General features: G+C 33.7%; 3 protein-coding genes across 3 annotated transcripts; 2 read left to right on the top strand and 1 right to left on the bottom strand.

Moving 5' to 3' along the window:
- Positions 1 to 5,803: 5,803 nt before the first annotated feature.
- Positions 5,804 to 6,950, top strand: LOC123195703 (N-acylphosphatidylethanolamine synthase-like; the record flags this gene model as incomplete). The annotated part of the gene is made up of 2 exons (XM_044609510.1): positions 5,804 to 5,947; positions 6,149 to 6,950. Coding segments are annotated over 2 exons (429 nt in total), but the record flags the coding sequence as incomplete, so codon positions are not given.
- A 7,470-nt stretch (positions 6,951 to 14,420) lies between these two features.
- Positions 14,421 to 15,711, bottom strand: LOC123196084 (N-acylphosphatidylethanolamine synthase-like). The gene is made up of 2 exons (XM_044609964.1): positions 15,232 to 15,711; positions 14,421 to 15,135 (listed from the first exon to the last, which is right to left on the bottom strand). The coding sequence occupies exons 1-2, from the start codon at positions 15,438 to 15,440 to the stop codon at positions 14,745 to 14,747; spliced, it is 600 nt and encodes a 199-aa protein (XP_044465899.1). The 5' UTR covers positions 15,441 to 15,711; the 3' UTR covers positions 14,421 to 14,744.
- Positions 15,712 to 20,397: 4,686 nt separating this feature from the next.
- LOC123196932 (mediator of RNA polymerase II transcription subunit 22b-like) lies at positions 20,398 to 21,915 on the top strand. Its single transcript, XM_044611081.1, has 3 exons — positions 20,398 to 20,933; positions 21,376 to 21,441; positions 21,596 to 21,915. The coding sequence occupies exons 1-3, from the start codon at positions 20,814 to 20,816 to the stop codon at positions 21,851 to 21,853; spliced, it is 444 nt and encodes a 147-aa protein (XP_044467016.1). The 5' UTR covers positions 20,398 to 20,813; the 3' UTR covers positions 21,854 to 21,915.
- Positions 21,916 to 23,254: the final 1,339 nt, after the last annotated feature.

Here is a 23,254-nt window from a genome sequence, read left to right as displayed (position 1 = left end):
ACACAAACATGAGCATAAGAAAGGCACATACACTCATTGGTCTGTTTGTCACAAGAGAGTGGTCTTCCAACCATACTTGAAACCATATTCAACCTTTTCTGAGTTTATAAAGGGAAGGGTAATGTAATCGAACCCATATTAGCACTTTAGAAATTTTGTTCACGTCGAATAAGGTGTGGGTATGCCATTATTATAGAAGTAAGTGTTTTCCTCCAAACATCTATGGGCCCTCCTCAAGAACTCGATGAACCTTTTCTTTATCTTTGAATCTGAATACATGAAAGCATATGAAGACATAACATGTTCGAGGCCATATTGTTTCCACGCTTACATAGTTATTGATTTCACAGCTTGATATGGCATGACATATCTCAGGGAGAAACCTACTATGCATCTAGTCCATTTAGTGGTATTCTCATTAATCACATCATCTGTAATCACCAAACTTGGCTCATCACCCTCAACTATACACTCAATTTGATCCTAGGAAAAATGGATTTTGAACTGGATACCATAATTTTATTAGCCCAAGATAAGTCTTAAGGTGGTGGTCTTGATGGTTGGACGACAAATATAACAACTGTTTAGGTAGAAGGTGTAGTAGTGACTAGTTGGGAAGAAGGAGCAATGGTGTCTTAAGTGGTAGGTTTAGTGGCTTGTTAGGTCGTGGATAACAAAGCTACTACCATGGGTGTTGGTAGAAGATGGGCCGTGGTGGTCGGGCAAGCTAAAATGTGTTAAGAAAAGGTGAACGTGTTTTAGTTTTAGTGTTGATGAGATGGGGTGGAGATGTGGTTGGTTAGGAGATGGCATTTGGTGTAAGGTTTAATAGTTCGTGTATGAGTGCAAATACTAGGCAGGCTGTTGAAGCAAAGAGGAGACTGCCAGATGGCTAAGCATTAGCTTCAGATAAACAAAATGACAAACACCTACTATGCATTTCCACTAAGGCAATTCGTCAAACACAAGGCATGCACAACACAATAGCACTAATCTTCAAACCCTTTTAAAACAGTAAGATCCTAAATCATAACTCCAAAATAGCATAGTAAAATCAGCAAATCAAAATAAATCAAGAAAAACTTTCAAAAATTAAAAATCAATTCCAATCAAAATCAAACAATCAAAGAAAAATGTAAGCCTCAAATGCAACAACTGTACTTAAAAGTGTAAGGACGTAAACAGTGGAAGTAGAGGTGCAAGTCGATGGAGATGAATGAAGTTGATGGGGCAAGGGGGATTTTCCCCCTCATCCGAGAATGGAAATTTCTTATTGTAAGGGCGGCCTCTGACATCTGCTGGGGACAAGGCGGAAACAACTAAGAGTCCGTTGTTTTTGCTTCTAACGTAACATGTTGTGTTGTTTGTCGACGTCAGGTCAGAAACATGGATGATAACATTGGGCGAAAAATGAGGCCAACAACCCTTAAACCCTTTCAGCCCCTCAAAAAATAAGTGAAAGGAAACACTCTGAGATTAGGTACCGATTCAGTTAATTTACTAATAGGGTATAATATGAGATCAATCGAATTTAGTTTTAAAAAAATAATAAAACACTACAAATAAAAACCTAAAATAATTTGTTCATAAAAAGTAAAGATAAAAGAAAAATAGTTCTTTTATGACATTGTTAATCAATCGAAGTTAAAAAGATAAAGATAACTTTGAGATTGAGTATTAAACCTTAAACCCCTAAACTTTCTTTCCTTTTCCACAATTTCCTTGCCTTTTGCTACTCATATTCCCATTGGTTTATGTGTAGCAATAGGAATATGATTAGAAGGGTTATACAAGATCTGATTTTGTTTAGTTTAAAAACTTTTTCAAATCAAATTTACAAAATAATTTACAAAATTTTCAAACTAAACCAAAACAATTTTAGTTTTCAAACAAATCAAATTAAATTGAAAAAATATAGTTTGGTTCAATTTTGGTTATCGTTTGAACATATTAAAAATTTTATACTTCCAAATATTTCCTAACTAATAAATAATATCAAATTATAGATATTTAGGATATGAAATAAATATGTAAAATAAACTGCAATGAGAATGACCAGATAGAGTAAATAAACATCTTATTTAATCTTTTAATTTATTGTATTATATTCAATAATTGGACATGCAACTGTCATTTTGAAAGCTAGTGAAAATTTTATTAATTTAAAAACCCCGTTAAACCAAAAAAACCAATTTGCCAACTTTAAACTTTTTAAATTGGCCAAAGGACTATTTCCCACCCAAACTATGTCTTATTCTCAAAGTTCTACTCGTTAACTATGGAAATACCATTTACCCACCTATGAGCAGTTAAAATTAACGGTAGTAAAGGTAAAATCGTTATTTTATATTTAATATTAAAAATAAACTTAAATATGATTTCATTTTCCCCTTAAATTTAAAAAACTAACTTTTCTCCTCGAAGCTAAGTTTGAAAAGATCACATTCCCCCCTAGGGTTTAGTCTCTTCCTCCCGACGGTTTCTCTTCCATCGGTGCCACGAAATGATTTCTCGTCTTCATCGTCTGAGAAGACGATTTCTCTTCTCAAACGACGTTTCTCGGGGTTGAATGGGTTGGAGCAGAGTTGAGGTGGGCTATCGGTGCAAGAGAAATCGTCGGGAGGGAGAGACGGCCGACGATGGTACCGAATAAAGTGATTGGATTTGGAAACTAAACCCTAAAAGGGGAGATATGATCTTTTCAAATTTGGCTTAGAGAATAAAATGTTAGTTTTTAAATTTTAAGGGCGGAAAATAAAATTAAATTTTTAGAAGTTAGGGTTCTATTAAATTTAACCGGCTATGAGTAGACCTAGCCACGGTTCATGAACCACCAGTTTCGAATCGAAATCGATGGTTTCGATTCGAAACCATCGGTTCACGGTTCGAAAACATAAGAACCCTGAATCGAAACCGTAACAGGACGGTTCGTCTACGGTTCAGAACTGACAGTTTCGATTTATGGCCCCGGTTAGGAATCGACTGTTTCGGTTCGAAACCGATATTGAACCATCAATTCTAATACGTGATCTTGATTTAATTTTTAAATTATTAATTACAATAATTGAAAATTAAAAAAAAGACTTGGACTTAATTTTTCAATTAAGTTTCCTACGTATCTTCTTGGGGTTTAGAAGAATCAAAGCCTACGTAGAAATAAATTATCGGAAGAATTTCCACTACTTGTCATTTTTTGATAATAAATAAAATTAATTATAGAAATAAATTATACAATTAATTATAAAAAATAATAAAAAATTATAAATAAATTAATTATAGAAATAAATTCTATAATTAATTATGAATTATATAATAAAAATTGAAATTGAAATTAATAAAAAATTAAGAAAGAATTTAATTAAATTTAAGAAAATTTGATTGAATTGAAAGATTGAGAGAGTATTAAGAGTTGAAAGAATAAGAATGAGAGTTTGAAGGATTGAGTGAGAGAGTGGAGAGATTGAAATTTGAGATAATAGAATTTAAAGGGGTATATATAAAAAAAACATTTTTGAAAAAAATTAAAAATAGGGGGGTGAATTGAGATTTTAAAAATTGAAGGGGACCAACGGTCCCCTGCAATTTCTTCGGCTTGCTTCAGCAAGCCAACGGTTCCCTGCACAGGGAACCGTTGGCTGCGTAAATAAAATTCATAAAATTCAAAAAAAATTGAAATTTTTTCGGTTCAGCACAGTAAACCGTCGGTTCATAAACTCGGTGTGAACCGGCGGTTTCATGGTTCCAATTTATGTAAACTAAAATCGAACCGCAGAACCCCGATTTCGGTTTCAGTTCTGGTTCCAGGTTTGTCAGTTCAGGTTTCGGTTTTATTTGGGTCAGTTTCGATCCGGTTCATGGGCCAAACCAGTCCGTGGTCAAGTCTAGCCATGAGTAGATAAATGATATTTTTATAGTTAATAGAGGAACTTTGACAATTCAACATAGTTTTTGGGGGGGAGGAGGGGGGAGAGAGGGAACGTTTGGCCTTTTAAATTTGTATATCCTCCCCCATTCTCCATTTCCTTCCGTCATTCTACATCACATTTTTCCTCCCCCTTTCTCTCTTGTCATGAAACGATTGCTCCTGCACCGTCCGCCTCATCATCAAATAATTCGTTCAGACTTAGTCTCTTCTACTATGGATAGGTAAGCATTCCTTCTTTCTTTCCTCTTTTTGATTTCGGTTCAAAATAGATTAGGGTTTCCGACCTTGTTTATTAATTGACTGTTTCTTTACTTTTTTTACTTAGGGAAATGTATTGGTAGATTTAGTTGTCAGAACAATGTCAGAAAATAGAATCAATCGAATCAGTACCCAGTCACAAAGTTATCTTTATTTTTTTGACTTCAATTGATTGATTAACAATGCCAAAACAGAACTATTTTTTCTTTTATCTTTTCTTTTTGGGATCAAATTATTTTAGTTTTTTTTTTTTTTTTCACTTCAATTGATTGATCTCATACTATACCCTATTAGTAAAATCAATTGGATTGGTACCCAATCTCGGAGTGTTTCCTTTCACCTAATTTTTTTAGGGTTGATCATTATTTTTCGGTTCTGAATATTTGGTTTCACCAATCGCATTTTTTAGTTTAATCATTGAATAAGTCTGATCTCGGTGGTTTTTACAAACTGGTGAACGCTAATATTACAAATTTTTTTTATCTTTATTTGTATTCATGATCATCTCTGCTTTCATCTCCTCATTTTCCTTGATACTGTTTCTATTGGATTTTTTTTTGGAGGTTTACATAGATTCAACCGTTGAAAAGGGAGGAGGTTTTTGTGTGTCTGACTTTTGGGATGGAGGGGTGTAAGGGTGGTTTACTGTTACTGTTATATGATTGGGGTGATTCTGATTGCTGGATGAAAGGTTCAGTTGTGACTAAATAGGGCGTGGGGAAATGTATTAATAGATATAATTGTAAGATTATGGTGAAGGACAATTGTTTAAATGCTTGGTCTAGGGTGTGGCAGGATTCATTAAGATTTGTTTAAAGTGTTCAACAAAGAGGTTTTGAATGTTCATGGAAAATTTATTAAAAAGTATGTAGATTTTCTACCATTTGCATACAATATTTAGGTCATTTTTTCTGACATATTGTTTATTTTTAATTACTGCATATGGTCTATTTGTATTTCTTTGATTTTTTTTTCAAATTCTGTTCAAAATAGTTGTTCTGTTCTGAAATTTTTAATTTATTTTTTGTTATTCTTATGACCCTCTTTTTCCTAATGTTTATGTCTTAAGTATTCTTTTTGAAAATATTTCATTGGTTTTCTTCGTTTTACCCCTTGCAATACTATTGTATTGTTGATGTGTTGTGATTGGAAAGTCAGTTCATTATGGTTGGGATTCATTATTTTTTGTTCACGGTTTAATCTGTTTTCTCATACTTCATTTGGTGAAAGGGTAATTGCAAATGTACAATTCCAATCCTTTTTTTAATCCTCTTGTGGATGTGGGTTGGAATTTTAAGTTTTTGTTTTACTTCTGCTGGGATAAAAATTTGTTTTCCTGTACTTCACATTTGTTACCATCATAATTTGTGTTAGAAAAAGGTCATTAGCTGGTGTTAAAACAAAATTTGTTTTATAGTCTGTTGGTGTATATTGATATAAAAGGTTCATGTTTGTTTAATATTATGGGTTCCTCACAATGTTTAAGTTGTTTTAACAGTCTATGGATTGATTTGTTGTAGATTTTACACTTGTGATAATCTTTTTTCTTTAATCCTTTTTTGTTTGAGAATAACAAATTTGTAGCTGTTCTGAGGTTATTTTTAATTTCATATCCCTTATGGGCAGTTACATACTTTTCCTGAAGGAAAAGTGTCACAAGAAGATGCACCAATTCGGCGGTTGAAATGGGGAACTGCTAGTCTTATTGATCGTGCACCAGTTACTCCAATAGTTGTGCCAATTGTTCATCATGGTTTTCAAGAGGTAATGCTTTTTCCTTAAACTCTGTCCATTTTGATGGTTAAAAAATAATTATTAAGTTCTCTCAATCAAGGAGTGAATTTGTATAATTGCTTATGAATAATTTATCTAGAGGCATGTAGTATCAAAAGCTCTAAAATATCACTTTGGTGCATGTGTAATTATTCCTTGATTTGGTTTATTTTACACTTCATGATTTCACAGGTGATGCCTGAAAACTTTATGTTTGGTCGAAGGGCTCCATTTCCATTGTGTAATAAGCACATTAACATAGTTGTTGGGGAGCCAATAAAATTTGACCTTCCCAAAATGAGGCAGCTGGCAATTTCCAAGTCTCGTGATCCACATCTTTGTAGCATGGGATGGCCTGGCAGTGACTCTCATGGAATGGACGAAGCTGCTCGCAGATATCTTTACTCTTCCATTTCTGATAAAATTTTGACTATCATGGAGAACTTGAGAAGCTTTGGTAGGAGCATTTTGAAGTAAAAGGTTCAAAATCTTATTTATTGTAGCTCATTTTTTTTAAGTGTTAATTGTATTTTATCCGTCATTCTTGTTAGTCCATTAATAGTAGTTGATTTTCTACTTAAGTTGGTCTGAGTTAAACAGAAGGCAATCTTCTCCAGATTTGCATCTCTTAAAAACCGTTTAGAACAAGAACACATAGTTTGATAAGAATTGGAGAGGGGACAAGTGCAATTTCAAAGAGCTTGAAGCACATTATTATTCTTTGGTGGAAAGAACAAGTTCAAATCCTGACATTAAGACGTAGAGGCATAGAAAAATAACGTATTCATATTTTTTTTTGTTGCTTTCGTTTGGGGATAAACAATGATCATAAAAGCCCCAATTTAGTTTTTACATAAGAGGTTTCATCTTCAAAAAGTGAGGCTGTAAGAAGTATGGTCCATTGTATATCTTTAACTGAATTGTAATTTCAGTCATAACTAAATCTATTTGTAGGATTATGATCTTATTTTATAAATCCAGAATTTTTAGCTCATGAAAGCTGATGTACGGAGTGCAGTATAGTAGTAAAATTGTTGTTGTAAGTATACGATTTTTCCTTTTTATGTTCCTTTTTATGTGAAGTTATGTGTATTACTGTTACAACTCTTATACGTAATTTTTTTTGTTGCTTTGATTCAAAAATAATGATATTTGTATTATTCTTATTTAAAATTTGTCACCCTATTATATATGCTATATACGCATAATGTTATTATTAATATTTTTCAATAATTCTATGGCTATTTATTATAATAGTAAATGTAATTTATTTTTAATAAATTGATATTGTATTGGGCAGACCTGCAAGACCCAAGAAAGAGTAAACAAAACATATTTATATAGGAGAAACAAGAGAAGAAGAGAAAAGACAAAGTGAAAGTGGGTTTTATCTAATTGATTTTAGCTTTTCTCTTGTTGTAAAGCTTAGTGTTTTTCATTCAACAATTTTGTTGATTTCATAAGCATTAATACTATGATCATATTTATGGTTATAAACGAGATTGTTGTCTTTTTGCAGTTTTTGTTTTTGTTTCTTTTTTGTGATTTTAGGAGGAAAAGATTGGAAGGAAGGGGAGATTTGAGCCTTAGGGTTTCTGATCTAGGAATTTAGATAAGGATTCATAGGCATATGAGATTTTTCGGATTATATTTTCATTATTTAAGTTGTGTTTTTTGTACCATATGCCAAGTTGTGATCATTTTGATATCAAGTTCTATATTTTTCAGTGATACTGTTAGCTTCTAAACTCTAAACCCGAAATATCCTAAACCCTACATCCTAATTTGGGGTAAGAGTTTTGGGGTTTAGGGGTTCAATAACACATAAGAGTTTATATTTTAGGGTTTAGGGTTTGGGGTTTGGGGTTTGGAGTTTGGGGTTTAGGGTTTTAGGATATAGGGTATAGGGTTTTAGGGTTTAGGGGTTTAGGATTTAGGGTTTAGGGAGGGAGGGAGGGAAAAAACAGCTTTGGAAAATGCTTTCAACTTGGTCTGAATTGAATCCCGTTGACCGGTGCTCTGTCGGTCGTTGGTTGCCATGCGTCGACATCACTATTTCGTCTGTTTTTTCCTATCGGAGATATATTATTTTTGCTATTGATTTTCTCTTTTGTCACCATTCTCAGCCCAAATATACTGCCTGAAGTTTCAGCTTGCATTCTGGAGCGTCAACGCGTTTTGCATTCTAACGCGTCATTGCCACCACCTGTCCCTATCTTCATCGTCGCCCATCCACACCATCTCATCCAGTACGCAAGCTTATCTTCTGCGTTCATCAGCATCTGGTTTTGGTTTGTCTCTACGTTAATTTATTTGTGATCTACTCGAAGTTTATCTGGTGAATTTTGTTGCGGTTGAAGAAGCTATGTTCATTGTTTGTTGAGAAATTTTGCTGCTTCGTTTCTGCGTTGATCAGTGGTCGGGAATTATTTAGCTGTGTGGTTTGTGTCGCGCGCACCACTTATTTGTTGTTTTTCTTCTATGGCATGCGCACTAGGTGTTTGACAGCTTACTTTTCCACGCCATCTAAATTCCTTTAAATCCAGCGCCTACACTTTACCATCAACCTACCCAGCATCACTTCAGCCAGTAAACCTTGCACAACACATCATCTCCCACCCAACTACAAAAAAAAAAAAAAAGGCAAACCTGTTAACATAACATTCATCCCATCACCTATATGCAACAAAGCCATTTTTTATCATTCCCCATAGCCAGCAAGACCCCCTTTACCCAGCCAAACATCATTCCCAGCTCTTCTTTCCCAACCAAAGTCTAACCATCCTTCACTCCCCCAAATTTGCCCGCTACCTCACCTACCACCCAACCTGCTGTCTCACCCATCACCTTACCATCAAAGCAACTTTTTCAAGGTACATCTTGGGCTGATCGTATCCGGGTTTCTAGTTTGAAATCCGGATTTAATTTGGAACAAGTGAATTGTACTATTGAAGGTGATGTACCCAAATTTGTTATTGATGATGAGATAATTGATGAGAACGCTACCCAATAGACACCGTGTATTGTTGGATTCTTCTCGGGTTATGTTATGTTATACCAAGCTATAAAATTTATTACCATGCGAGCATAAAAGTCATATGGCCTTGAGCACGTAATGTCCTCTGATGGGTTTGTTGTGTTCAGATTCAAAGAAAAAAAGGGTGTTCATCGAGTGTTGGAAGAAGGCCCTTGGATGTTTGGGGGAAAGCATATGATGCTACAACAATAGCATGCCTACACCTCCTTTAACATGAACAGAATCTTAAAAGTTCTAGTCTGGGTTCGTTTGCATGAAGTTCCCCTTCTTCTTTGGACTCAAAAAGATAGAGTATGGTCTCAAGTGTAGTCAGCCGACCACTCTCATATGACAAACAAATATATGAATGCACACGTCTCTCTTATGTACGCGTGTGTGTAGAGCTTGATGCAAAGAAGACACCGTTGCAAAAATTTGAGATACAGTGTTGTTTATCGTCGGACCCTATTGAGGTTAAAGTGGAATATGAGTGAAAACCGAAGAGATGTGCTAAATGTGGTTTATTTGGCCATAATTGTCAACCAAAGGAGAGAGAGACCAAGCCCAAGGGGGAAACACAAGCAGCTTCAGTTGGTCCTTCAAGCCCAACAGTCAATGAAAAAGGGAAAGTTGTGGTAACAGATATGAGGGTGATTGCTGAGGCTAAAGCAGATTCTTAAGTTATTATACGACAGGACCAGACATCAAAATCAAAGGCAACTAGGAAGAAGAGGTCTTCAGAACATAGTGTAGAGAGGAGAGACATTGATATAGGGCCATTAGCTATGGTTCTGGTGACTGACCAAACTCAGGGCATCTCTTCAGATTCAGACTCTGATCCTGACAGCCTAATTACTATTGAAGAGGATCAGGATTACTTATTAGGCATTGGTGAGTGTGTTTTGAACAAGTCAGTATCTTTGTCAAAGTCACCTAACCGTTTTGCCATATTGGATAGAAGTAAGAACCTGACCACTACTTCAAAAGCAGTAGGTAACAGTTCAAAGGTAGTTGTTCCACCACTTGTTACACCTCGGACAAGGGCAAGGAGCAAGAAGGGTGTAGGGCCTCATGCGCGAAACTAATTTAATATTTTGATTGATCTATTCCACTTCTACATGATAGAAAGCTAGAATATTATAGGCCTAAATGGCCAAACAAAGCAGAGAGCAGTGAGGCGCTGGATTACTAATTTCTCCTTGGGTTTGATAGGTCTGTTGGAGACTAAAGTATAGTATATCCACTTAGATTCTGTTGTGTCTGCGATATGCTCTTCTTGGAGATATTTGTCTAATGTCACAGAATCTATGGCATGTTGTGTGTTGGTTTGTTGGGATCTTTCTTTGTACAACATTAATAGCATTCAAAATTCCTTTCAAGAGATCACTTATGGGGTAACTAGACTTTCTGATGGTTTTATTTTCACTGTCATTTTTGTCTATGGTTCTTTTGATCCAGGTAATCGACGATAGCTATGGGATTCGATCCGAGGTCATTCTCAGACATTGAGCTCCTTTTTGTGGCTTGTTATAAGGGATTTCAATGTCATTCTTCGATCTTCAAATAGAGTTGGAGGTGATACAAGGGGTACTCACATATGAATGATTTTGGGCAATGTATTCATAATGCTGAGCTTGTTTAGGTTCCTTACAAGGGTTTGAGATATGCTTGGCATAATGGTCAACAGGGAGATGGTACTATTCTCAGAAAGCTTAACTGGGTTTTTTCTAGTTCGTCTTGGGTCTTGACTTGGCCAAATTCAGAATCAGAGTTTTTGACCAGGGATGTTTCAGATTGTAGTGCTATGGTGGTTCAGTTCGGGCTTCTTCAAGCTAAGACCTCTACCCCTTTTAAATTTCTAAACTTTTGGGCTGATCATGCTTATTTTCAGGAGACTGTTCAGAGAGTGTGGGAGGCACTTATAGAGGGTAATTTCATGTTCCGCCTTACCAAAAAATGGAATTTCAATTCACCCTTGAATTTGTGAAATTTTTTGAAGGGATTTCAATTCACCCTTCAATCATGAGTTCATTGCCCAAAATCATCCATATGTGAGTATCACCTTGTATCACCTTCAACTTTATCTGAAAATCGAAGAATGACATCGAAATCTCCTATAACAAGCCACAAAATGTAGCTCAATGTCTGAGAATGGTCTCGAATTGAATCCCATAGCTATCGTCGATTATCTGGATCAAAAGAACCATAGACAAAAGTGACAGTGAAAATAAGGTCATCAGAAAGTCTAGTTACCCCATAAGTGATCTCCTGAAAGGAATTCTGAATACTACTAATGTTGTACAAAGTAGTGGTCAGGTTCTTACTTCTATCCAATATGGCAAAATGGTTAGGTGACTTTGCAAGGGTACTGACTTGTTCAAAACACACTCACCAATGCCTAATAAACAATCCTAATCCTCTTCAATAGCAATTAGGGTATCAGGATCAGAGTCTGAATCTGAAGAGATGCCTTGAGTTTGGTCAGTCACCAGAACCATAGCTAATGCCCTATATCAGTGTCTTTTTTCTCTACACCATGTTCTGAAGACTTCTTCTTCCTAGTTGCCTTCAGTTTTGATGTCTGGACCTGCCCTGTAATAGCTTAAGAATCTGTTTTAGCTTCAGTAATCACCCCCATATCTGTTACCACAGCTTTCCCTTTTTCATTGACTGTTGGGCCTGAAAGACCAGCTAAAGCTGCTTGTGTTTCCTCCTTGGGCTTGGTCTCTTTCTCTTTTGGTTGACAATTATCGCCAAATAAACCACATTTAACACATCTTTTCGGTTTTCATTCATATTCCACTCTAACCTCAATAGGGTCCGGCGATAAACAACACTGCATCTCAAATTTTTTCAACGGTGTCTTCTTTGCATCAATCTCTACACACACGCACGCATAAGAGAGACGTGTGCATTCATATGTTTGCTTGTCACATGAGAATGGTCGGCCGACTACACTTGAGACCATACTCAGTCCTCTTTGAGTCTAAAGAGGAAGGGGAACTTCATGCAAACGAACCCAGACTGGAACTTTTGAGATTCTGTTCATGTTAAAGGAGGTGTGGGCATGCCATTGTTGTAGCACCATATGTTTTTCCCTAAACATCCAAGGGTCTTCTTCCAGCACTCGATGAACACCCTCTTCTTCTTTGAATTTGAACACAACAAACCCATCAGAGGACATTACGTGTTCAAGGCCGTATGACTTTTATGCTCGTATGACAATAGATTTTATAGTTTGGTATGACATAACATAACCCGGGAAGAATCCAACAATATACCGTGTCCATTGGGTAGTGCTCTCATCAATTATATCATCATCAATAACAAGTTTGGGTATATCACATTCAATAGTACAATTCACTTATTCCAAATTAAATTGAGATTTTGAACTATAAACCCGGATAGGATCAGCCCTAGATGTACCTTAAAAAGGTTGCTTTAATGGTAGGGTGATGGGTGAGGCAACAGGTTGGGTAGGGGGTGAGGTAGTGGGCAAATTTAAGGGAGTGAAGGATGGTTGGGAAAGAAGAGCTGGGTAGAGGAGGCCTTGCTGGCCATGAGGAATGGTAAAGAATGACTTTGTTGCATGTAGGTGATGGGATGAATGTTGTGTTAACAGGCCTGTTTTTTTTTTTTTTTTTTTTGTAGTTGGGTGGGAGATGGTGTGTTGTGCAAGGTTTACTGGCTGGAGTGATGTTGGGTAGGTTGACGACTAAAGTGTAGTCGCTGGATTTGAAGGACTTTGGGTGGCGTTAAAAAGTAAGTTGTCAAACACCTAGTCCGCATGCCGCAGAAGCAAAACAACAAACAGGTGGTGCGCACAGACACAAACCACACAACTAAATAATTCCCAACCACTGATCAGCCTAGAAACGAAGCAACAAAATTTCTCAACAAACAATGAACACAGCTTCTTCAACTGCAACAAAATCCACCAGATAAAATTCGAACAAATCACAAATAAATTAAGGTAGAGACAAACCAAAACTAGGTGCTGATGAACGCAGAAGATGAGCTTGCGTACTGGACGAGATGGCGTGGATGGGAGACGATGAAGATGGGGACAAGTGGTGGCGATGACGCGTCAGAATGCAAAACGCGTTGACGCTCCAGAATGCAAGTTGAAATTTCAGGCAGTATAGTCGGGCTGAGAATGGCGACAAAATAGAAAACCAGCAGCAGAAATAATATATCTCCGACAAGAAAAAATGAACGGAACAATGACGCCGACGCACGACAATCAACGATCGACGGAGCGCCGGTCTACAGGATTCAGTTCAGACCGAATTGAAAGCATTTTTCAAAACTGTTTTTTCCCTCTCTCCCTCCCTAAATCCTAAAACTCTAAACTCTAACCCTAAAACTCTAAATCTTATATCTTAAATCTTAAACCTCAAACCCTAAATTCTAAACTTTAAATCCCAAACTCTAAATTCTAAACTCTTATGTGTTATTGAACCCCTAAATACTCTTACCCCAAATTAAGGTTTAAGGTTTAGAAGCTAACAGTATCACTGAAAAATATAGAACCTAATATCAAAATGATCACAACTTGGCATATGGTACTAAAAACACAATTTATATAATGAAAATATAATCTGAAAAATCTCATATGCCTATAAATCCTTATCTAAATTCCTATATCAGAAACCCTACGGCTCAAATCTCTCCTTCCTTCCAATTCTTTCCTCCTAAAATCACAAAAAAGAAACAAAAACAGCAAAAAGGCAATAATCTGGTTTATAACCATAAATATGATCATAGTAATAATGCGTATGGAATCAACAAAATTGTTGAATGAAAAACACTAAGTTTTACTGCAAGCAAAAAGCTAAAATCAATTAGATAAAACCAACATTCATTTTGTCTTTTCTCTTCTTCTCTCATTTCTCCTATATAAATATGTTTTGTTTACTCTTTCATGGCCTTTGCAGGTTTGGCCCAATACAATATCAATTTATTAAAAATAAATTAAATTTATTATTATAATAAATAGTCATAGAATTATTGAAAAATATTAATAATAACATTATGCGTATATAGCATATATAATAGGGTGACAAATTTTAAACAAGAATAATACAGATATCATTATTTCTCAGAACAGCTACAAATTTGTCATTCTCAAACAAAAAAGGATTAAAGAAAAAAAATTATCACAAGTGTAAAATCTACAACAAATCAATCCATAGACTGTTAAAACAACTAAAACATTGTGGGGAACCCATAATATTAAACAAACATGAACCTTTTATATCAATATACACCAACAGACTATAAAAAAAGTCAGCTCCATGTAAATCTGGAACTTTGGTTGGCCGATCTCTCACTTAAAGATAAATAGCCACAAGATGAAAAATTACTAAAAGTAGACATTATATCTGTCCAACCAATGTTCAATGAGAAACAGAGACTATTTCTTAGCCTGAAAGTCATTTAAAGTGAAAAAATAACTGGGAAAACGGATGATATAGAAAGAGTAAAAAATGTATTGATTATTGAATAATATATCATGTACTATAATATCACATTATTCCCTACTCTAATATCAGTTCCACTAAGCTAAAGTTCTTCTTGATCTCACTCACATTGGATAGAATGGCATTCCGCATGTAACCTCTTGCACCAAGCATCCAATAAGGAAGAAAAGTGATAAAAGCAAAAGGAAATATATGGATTAGTCAGTCAAGATCAACCAAAATAAACCCAACAACCTATGAAAAAAAATCACAAAACACTCCTTTTCTATTATAATTTTTTAAGTATAAATTAGAAGAAACCCTTAAGAAATTGAGCCCAGTCAATCATAGGAGTACAAATTGTGCAATCATAAATGCATACCCATTCTCCATCACTTAAACGCTTAATTGCTTCATTCATATGTTCTTGATAAATTCCCCCACCCTTTGTGATGGGTATGCATTTAACTGTAGCATTACAATTTTCAGTGACAAAGATGTGCAAGGAGAAGCACTCATCATGTTCAAATTCACTACAAACTTCAGATACTATTATCAAAAAACGGGACTTGCCTAATCGAAAGACATATGGAAAAGGAGGATTTTTGAAGCAAATATCTTCAACAGCAAGAACCCATCGAGCCAACTTAGCATCCATGGTGGGAAAACCCTTGAATCCCCACATGACCGGATCATCTAAGCTGTCGAATCATTCATGAAAATAATAATAAGAAAATGGAAAAATGGTTTATTAATTAAAATAGAAAACAAAAACAAAAACAAAGGAAGAGACCGACGTGGACATGTGATTACTAACAGTGAGGAGAGGTACCCCACAAGGCCTAGAGTGAACAAGACAAATTAGTGTATCAGCATTGTGAACATAAGTGGTGATGAGAAATTTTGCCACCGTCTTTGCAAATGCTCCAACAGCCATGAACACTAATTTTCTTGGTAATCCTCCCATATGGTTCGCTTGTGCCGACCATTCCATTTTTTTTCTCATCCCTACCCTAAAATCTCTAAAACTTAATCTTATCTCTCACTAATTTGTACCGAGTCATCCATAAAAATAGTACAAAAAAAAAAAAAGTATCCGGAAGCGTAATAGCAGAATAAGATCACATACTAGTACAACAACTTTAGTTTGAAGACGATGATTATTTTTAATGTTCAAGTAATTGGCTGGAGCCTCATTCACATTGAATCTGAAGACCTCCCCTCCATCCTATCCTTGCCTCCCAAACCAGAAAGAGCCGCAAGACATAAATGTAATGGAAAATGAAAGATGAAACCAATTTGTTGGAAACCCACTTTCAGTAACTCTTTTGTCTTTTTTCTCCTTTTATGGGTTTCGGCCCATATTCAAAATTATATATTAATGTGGGCCTTCAAGGGTGCAATATAAAACCCATATAGATAAATTTGTAACCAGAATAAAGAAAGAATGTTTAGATTTAATTATATAGAATTGCTTATATTATAATCACAATTAGTGATTAAATATGTTAAGATTTATTATTTCTATGATTTCCAGTAACTCCATATGCAACTTTATTGATACATATCATTTTGTTGAAGAAAAATATAATTTAATTAGTTAGTATACAAGCATGCAAATCTTCACATAGCAAGGAAATAATCTTATTTCACTGAATTATTCATGACTAAATCAATATTCCTAAAAAACATAGTACGTGCTCCACATTTTTTTTTGTTTTCTTTGTGATTTGAAGTCAAAACATTCCTACCTAATCCTCCAATTGATATTGACGTATTTCTCTTCTCAAGAATGTGTATGATCCAAATTGTGAAATAGGGATTAGAAAGAACTCACCACTCGAATAAATATCAAATGATGCAAAAAACTTACCACCAGCTTAAGAATTCACCACTCAATGGAATCCCTCCTAACCATCGAGATAATACCAACTCACCAATCAAATAAATCTACCCAAAGTGAAAAAGAAACCAAGCTCTAAATTTCCTGCTCAATGATTTGGCATAAACAGTCTGAATAGTGGTGTGCATGAATCTTATTCTCCCATTCCATGTTCTTGTCATATTTGTTTTTCTCCTATAGCAAACAAAATAGTGAATTTTAAACATAATGCCAGTATTATTTTTCTCCACCCATCAATGTTCTCGCTTTTGGTCGGCTTATCTCTCCTTTGCCCTTCATAATCGTTTTCATCTTTGATGAAGACAACAAGCCAACAAAGACAATTTCATCTTCGCCTAAGATGAAGACAACAAAAAGACTGCTAGGAGACTGGGAGGGAGAGAGAAGCTAAGAGGGAAAGAAAAAGTCAACAGTCAAAAAAGGGATTGTTGTTAGAGAGAGGAAATGAAAACTTTGGGGAAAAATTATAACTTTTCAAACTTGAAGTGAGGGTTAAGGGGAATCATTAAATTTTTAAATTTAAGGGGAGAAATGAAATAAATTTTTAGTTTTTTAAAATAATTTTGCTAAATGATGATTTTACTTCTAACGCTAACTACAAAAATTAATAGATGGATGAGTGTTTAAGATTTTTAAAGTTGATAAATAAAAATTTGGAAAAACACTAATCTTTAGGAGGGAATAACTCCTTTGGCCTATCCTTTTTCTAGGTTGTTGCTTTAGTGACTATTGAGGAATTGAATTTTCGGATTTTTTTTATTGAAGAAACCAAATATTTATATTTTTCTTTAGAATTGATCAAACTTCCAATAATATTCTCTTAAATGTACTAAAAAAATACATTTAGGATTATTTAATTTGTTTTAAAAATAAATGATTAGTTTGGTACTTTCAATAAAAAATAATGAAAATTAGATCATTTTAACTAGGAAAATATGAAAGTTTCATTGTTTGAATAGTAAAATTTGAAAGTTTGATCCTTCTAACAAGAAAAAAACAAAATTCGATCTCTTAATAGAGAATATATGATAACTAGATAACTTCATGTGCTCTTATTCTAGAAATTAGGGCTTAGTATTAGAAGTTGGCTCGACTTGGTTCATCTCAGTTCGAATTTGGTTGATTGAAATTTGAGCCAAATCAAAGTTAAAAGATTCGACTCGTTTTTTAACTAAGTCAAACTCGAGTTAGGAGATGTTTGACTTGATTTTGGTTTGAATTCATAACTCAAATTGATAGCTCAAATTCATGTTTCGATTTTGTTTGGATCCATGGTTTAAATCAATTTGAATTCATAGTTCAAATTGGCTGTTTGAATTCATGGCTCTATTTAATTCAAATTTATGGCTTGAATCAATAACTCTATATATTATTGGAGGGAAACAATGTTGTTTCGACAATGAGCTAAAATTTCTAATTGTCAATTTGAATCATGAATTCGAATAGAACTAAATTACAGATTTGAACTATTAATTTAAACAATGAATTCAAACCGAACTAAATAATTTTTTATTGAAACCGAACTTGATTCACTCTTAATTTGGCATGACAAACTCAGACCAAATCATTCTCAGTTTGATTTAAACTTGAGTCAAAAGATATTCAGGCTTAATCTAATTTATATCTACCCTAACTCAAAATATTCTTAGAAGTACATAATGCATATTTCTTAATGATATCACATATATCATGGTTTTCTTCGTAGATCCCTACCACCGAAACCATGACAAAGATTGTATATCACTAGGTCGAATGCACCTGATCATATATATGTAGACATGACAGTGGAGCATGTCAGGCCAGTTATTACGCAACCCACCATGCTTATGGGTTGTGTCAAGCCCAAAATCCACATAGTCGCAAGCTATTATGTCAGGCTAGCTTGCGAATTTTTGGCAAATCAACCCGTTAATTATATTTTTTTTTCAATTTTTTTATTGTTTTTTTGGTTAATTATATTTTTTTAAGTTCTTTTTCAATTTTTTTGTTATATCTTTTAGTTTTTCCATATGAAATTTTTCAGTTTTCACCATAAGAATAATGACAAATAATTAATAAATATCAATTTCTCATCTTTATCTTTTAGTTTTTTCATAAAATTAGTAACAAATTTATTATTATTTTTAAATTTTTTATAATATTAATGAATACTTTTAAATTCCTCAAGTAAATTATTTGGATATCTTATATACTAGTAAATTTTTTAAAATAATTAATAAGTTTTTTTTTTTAAATTATACATAGCATCGTGCCAAGCCAAACTAACCTATGGACCGAACTTCACAGCGTACATGGCTAGTGGGCTGACCCATGGACTGCGACAATATATGCCAAGTTCCCACTGGGTACAACAAAAAAAGGAGCTCGATTGGGGCCGCGGGCAAACACAACCCTTTTGATGTGTCTGTTACATGTTAAGTACAAGTGTATTTTTGGTAAGTCCTCGCGTCAAGACTTGAACTTGTTAATCATTTTCAAATAATTTCGTAATAATAACAATAATAATAGGAGCAATATAATTATAATTTATTTTTAATAAATTCATACAAATTGGGCCAGACCTGCGAGGCCCATAAAAGAGTAAACAACCAATGGTGCTAAAGTCCCTTTTTAATAAGCAAGATAAGATTCAACTGAAAAAACAGAACCTGTATAGGAGAAAGGAAAGAAGAAGAGAAAGGTTAAAGTTAAAGTTAAAGTGAGTTTAGCTAATTGATTTTAAATTTTTGCCCGCAGTAAAGCCTAGTGTTTTTCAGCCAACAATTTTGTTGGTTCCATAAGTATTGTTACTACGATTATATTTTTAGTTATGAACCACATCAATGTGTTTCTACTGTTTTTTTTTTTTTTCTTCGATTTCAAAAGGCAAGGATAGGGAAGAAGCGGAGATTTTGAACCGTACAGAGTTTCACATCTAGGAATTCATGTAAGGAACTATGGGCATTTGAGAATTTTAGGATATTATTTTTTATCATTTAAATTACGTCTTTAGTACCATATGTCAAATGGAGATCATTTTAATATAAACTTCTACTTTTTATCTTTTGGTGATACTTTGTTTAGCAATTATTTTGTTAGAAAACATTAGGGCTAGTTTTATGAATCAGGGTTGTTGTAAGTATGCTGTTAATGTATAGTTGTAACCTGTCTTTTTTAATATTATGCTCATGTTTAAAGTATATTTTTTTATTGTGTTCTCGGGGTTATATGCAGTTTGTTTGTGTTTTTGTTCATGCATTTTGTGCTATTATTTGTGTTATGGATTTTTATATAGGAAATACAGGTATGGCCTAAATTTTGGTGGTTGGCTGTTTTGGAAGACTATTCCCAGTAAAAGATTCTGGGAATTGATTTCTATTCTTCAAAAAGAAAAATGTTTAGGTCAATATTTTTAGGTCCTGATTCCATAAGCCTTTGTAAATTTCACTAGTTTACCTTTGTATGGTTTCGGTATGACACTACCCCTACTACCCCTTTCTTTTCTTTTCTTTATCTGTGGAGTTCAATAAGAAATTTCAAAAAATATAAATCAAATTCAGAGAAATTAACTAAATATCCTGATTATTTGACCACATGTATAATTTTCTAGACCTGCATCTTGTATTTAATTTAGGAATATTTTTATGCCAAGAGAAAGAAATAGACTGTTTTGTTCTCAATTGATAACACTGTCAATTTTGGTCATTCATGTGAGCTCTCTATTTAGACTTTATATATTTTTTTAATTACTTCCAGTAGAATGTGTTTTTGTAGATAATTGTAGCTTGTGCATATATTCAACAATGATGTTTTACATTCTAAATTTCACTCTTAGATTGTTTGAACTCTAGAACATAATTTATCCCTCAACAAAGTTTAGTCAAGCACATTATATGCATCTGTGTGTGAATATCTGCACCATATGAAATTGCAAGTGTCTTAACATCTTTTCAAACTTTGTTCATGGGAAAAAAATCATAGTAATATTAAATTTTCCTACCCCTTTTTACTTTGTGTGACATCAAGTTTTTGCTTTGTTCTTGTCAGGAATTGGTACGGGGCAATTTTTCTTCTTTTGAGAATAAACATAATAACAAAATATTGAACAAGTTGTCCAAAAATGTTCTGTCAAAAAGGATCACAAATAGATCACCATATAGATTAAACAACTCAAAAGAGCTGTGAATAACTCAAACTTCAATTCCAATAAAATGAAGTTATCATAAAACCCCTTCCCAGTTTAGGTGAATAAAGAAATGGTATGTATAATTGAATATTGGTGTGCATGAATCTCATACTCCCATTATCTCTTTCTTTCCCTCTTAAAGATGCATTATTATTTTTCTCCTATGGCAAATTAAATACTGAATTTTAAACTCAAGCTAGTATCAGTGTTGGTTGGTTCTATATAAGTTTTGGCTTATTATCTTTTCCAAGGCTTTGGTGAAATCAGATTGACTTCAGTGAATATTGAGGTGGCCTTTTAGAGAGAAAACAATGAATAAAGGAGGAAGTGGGCCTACAGCAGCTCAGAAGCAGAAGACTTTGATGCAAAGAGTTGAAACTGATATTGCCAATATTGTTGACAATTTTAGCCAACTTGTCAATGCTGCCAGGATATGCTATTGCTTAGAAAAAAAATTTCGTCCCTTTCTTGCATTATGGCTCACTTAAATTTTAATAAATATACTGCTGCAGTTAAAAATGTGATAGCCTAATTCTTGAGATATTCTTGAATGTATGTATGGTGACATGATCAAGAAGTACTCAAAAATTTGTAGAACTATTGTCGATAAGACCATGTTTCAGTTAATAGAATATGGTCTTGAATCCTTTGGTGAAGTAGGGACAGATAAATTTATCTGTTTGCTCTAATTTTGCTTATGTATCTTAGGGGTAAAGCTTTATATGCAAATGAAAAGTTGATATTGCTTTACAAGAAAAAAAATTTAGCTTCTTTTAGAGGATTATCTGCATGTGGTTAGAAATCGGTCCTGGCATGGGTGGGAAATATCCATAAAATTCATTTTTTTCATTTGATTGAACCTTTTATTTGCAGGTGAATGATCCACCCGTTAGAAATTCGCAAGAGGCTTTCATGATGGAGATGCGTGCATTTAGGATGGTATGTGAAATTCTTCAAAAGAAAAAAATAGTTTTGTTATGGTCTTCATTTCATAGAAGTGACATTTATTTACTATATAATTATAATCATTCATTTTTTGAAAGCTTAACTGTTTTCAGTTTCTCATTCCTCCTAATCACTTAATGAAGAACAGGTTCAAGCTGCTGATTCTTTACTTAAGTTGGTCTCTGAGTTAAAGCAAACTGCAATATTCTCAGGATTTGCCTCTCTTAATGACTATGTAGAACGGAGAACAAATGAGTTTAATCAACCTGCAGAGAAAACAGACCGAATTATGCTAGAATTGGAGAAGAGGCAGCGGCTAGTCTCAAGGAGCTCGAAGCACATTATTATTCTTCTGCCCAGAGAAGCTAAATTTCGGCATTATGAGTTAGTGACATGGGAAATGTAGGAGCGTATATTACTTTAGCTTTATGATATATTTGTGGAAATAGAAGCTGGTTTTCAAATTAAGTTGTGTCAACAATTAAGATTGGTTCTATTGTGTTTACTAAATTGCGTTCTTATATTAATATATATTGGAGTTTGTCTGATTTGAATAATTTTTTATTATAAAAAATAAAAGATTATTACAAAGATAATTTGATAAAATTTTATAAGTATAAATAATTGTCGTATTTGATTGAAGTTAATTATTTTTTTAATACACAAGATAAAACTTGATTATCTGTTATGTTGTCTCTCACGTGAATATGGATAATACTTGTCTAAATTATTTATATTGATTTATTTGAGAATTTATGTGGAATTCAATAATAATATCATTTGAGAATTTAAGAAAACCCTAAATCCTAAACTCTAAACCTTAAACCTTAAACCTTAAACCCTAAACTCTAAACTCTAAACTCGAAACCCGAAACCCTAGAAACCCTAAACCCTAAACCCTAGATCCTAGACTCTAAACTCTAAACCCTATTACCCTATACCTTAAACCCTAAACCCTAGACTCTAGACCCTAAACCCTAATGTGTTATTGAAACTTTTAACCATAAATACCCTAAACCCTAATTTGGGGTTAAGGTTTTGGGTATTTAAGGTTTAGGGTTTAGAAGCTAATAGTATCATTAAAAAATATAGAAGCTAATATCAAAATGATCACAACTTCGCATATGGTACTAAAAACACAATTTAAATAATGAAAATATAATTCAAAAAATCTCATATGCCCATATTTCCTTATTTGAATTCCTAGATCAGAAACTCTACGGCTCAAATCTCTCCTTCCTTCCAATCTTTTCCTCCTAAAATCACAAAAAAAAAACAAAAACAAAAACAACAAAAAGACAATAATCTGGTTTATAACCGTAAATATGATCATAGTAATAATGCTTATAGAATCAACAAAATTGTTGAATAAAAAACACTAAGTTTTACTGCAAGCAAAAAGCTAAAATCAATTAGATAAAACCCATTTTCACTTTGTCCTTTCTCTTTTTCTCTCTTTTCTCCTATATAAACATGTTCTGTTTACTCTTTCTTGGGCATTGCAGGTCTGACCCAATACAATATCAATTTATTAAAAATAAATTACATTTATTATTATAATAAATACTCATAGAATTATTGAAAAATATTAATAATAACAATATGCGTATATAACATATATAATAGGGTGACAAATTTTAAACAAGAATAATACAGATATCATTATTTCTGAATCAGGGCAACAACAAAAATTACGTATAAAAGTTGTAACAGTAATACACATAACTTCACATAAAAAGGAACATAAAAAGGGAAAAACCGTATACTTACAACAACAATTTTACTACTATACTACACTCCACACATC

This window comes from Mangifera indica, chromosome 14, assembly GCF_011075055.1.
Source record: "Mangifera indica cultivar Alphonso chromosome 14, CATAS_Mindica_2.1, whole genome shotgun sequence".
NCBI classification, from domain to species: Eukaryota; Viridiplantae; Streptophyta; class Magnoliopsida; order Sapindales; family Anacardiaceae; genus Mangifera; species Mangifera indica.
The sequence above is the reverse complement of the archived record's forward strand: the minus strand, read 5'-3'. Positions and strand labels throughout refer to the sequence as shown.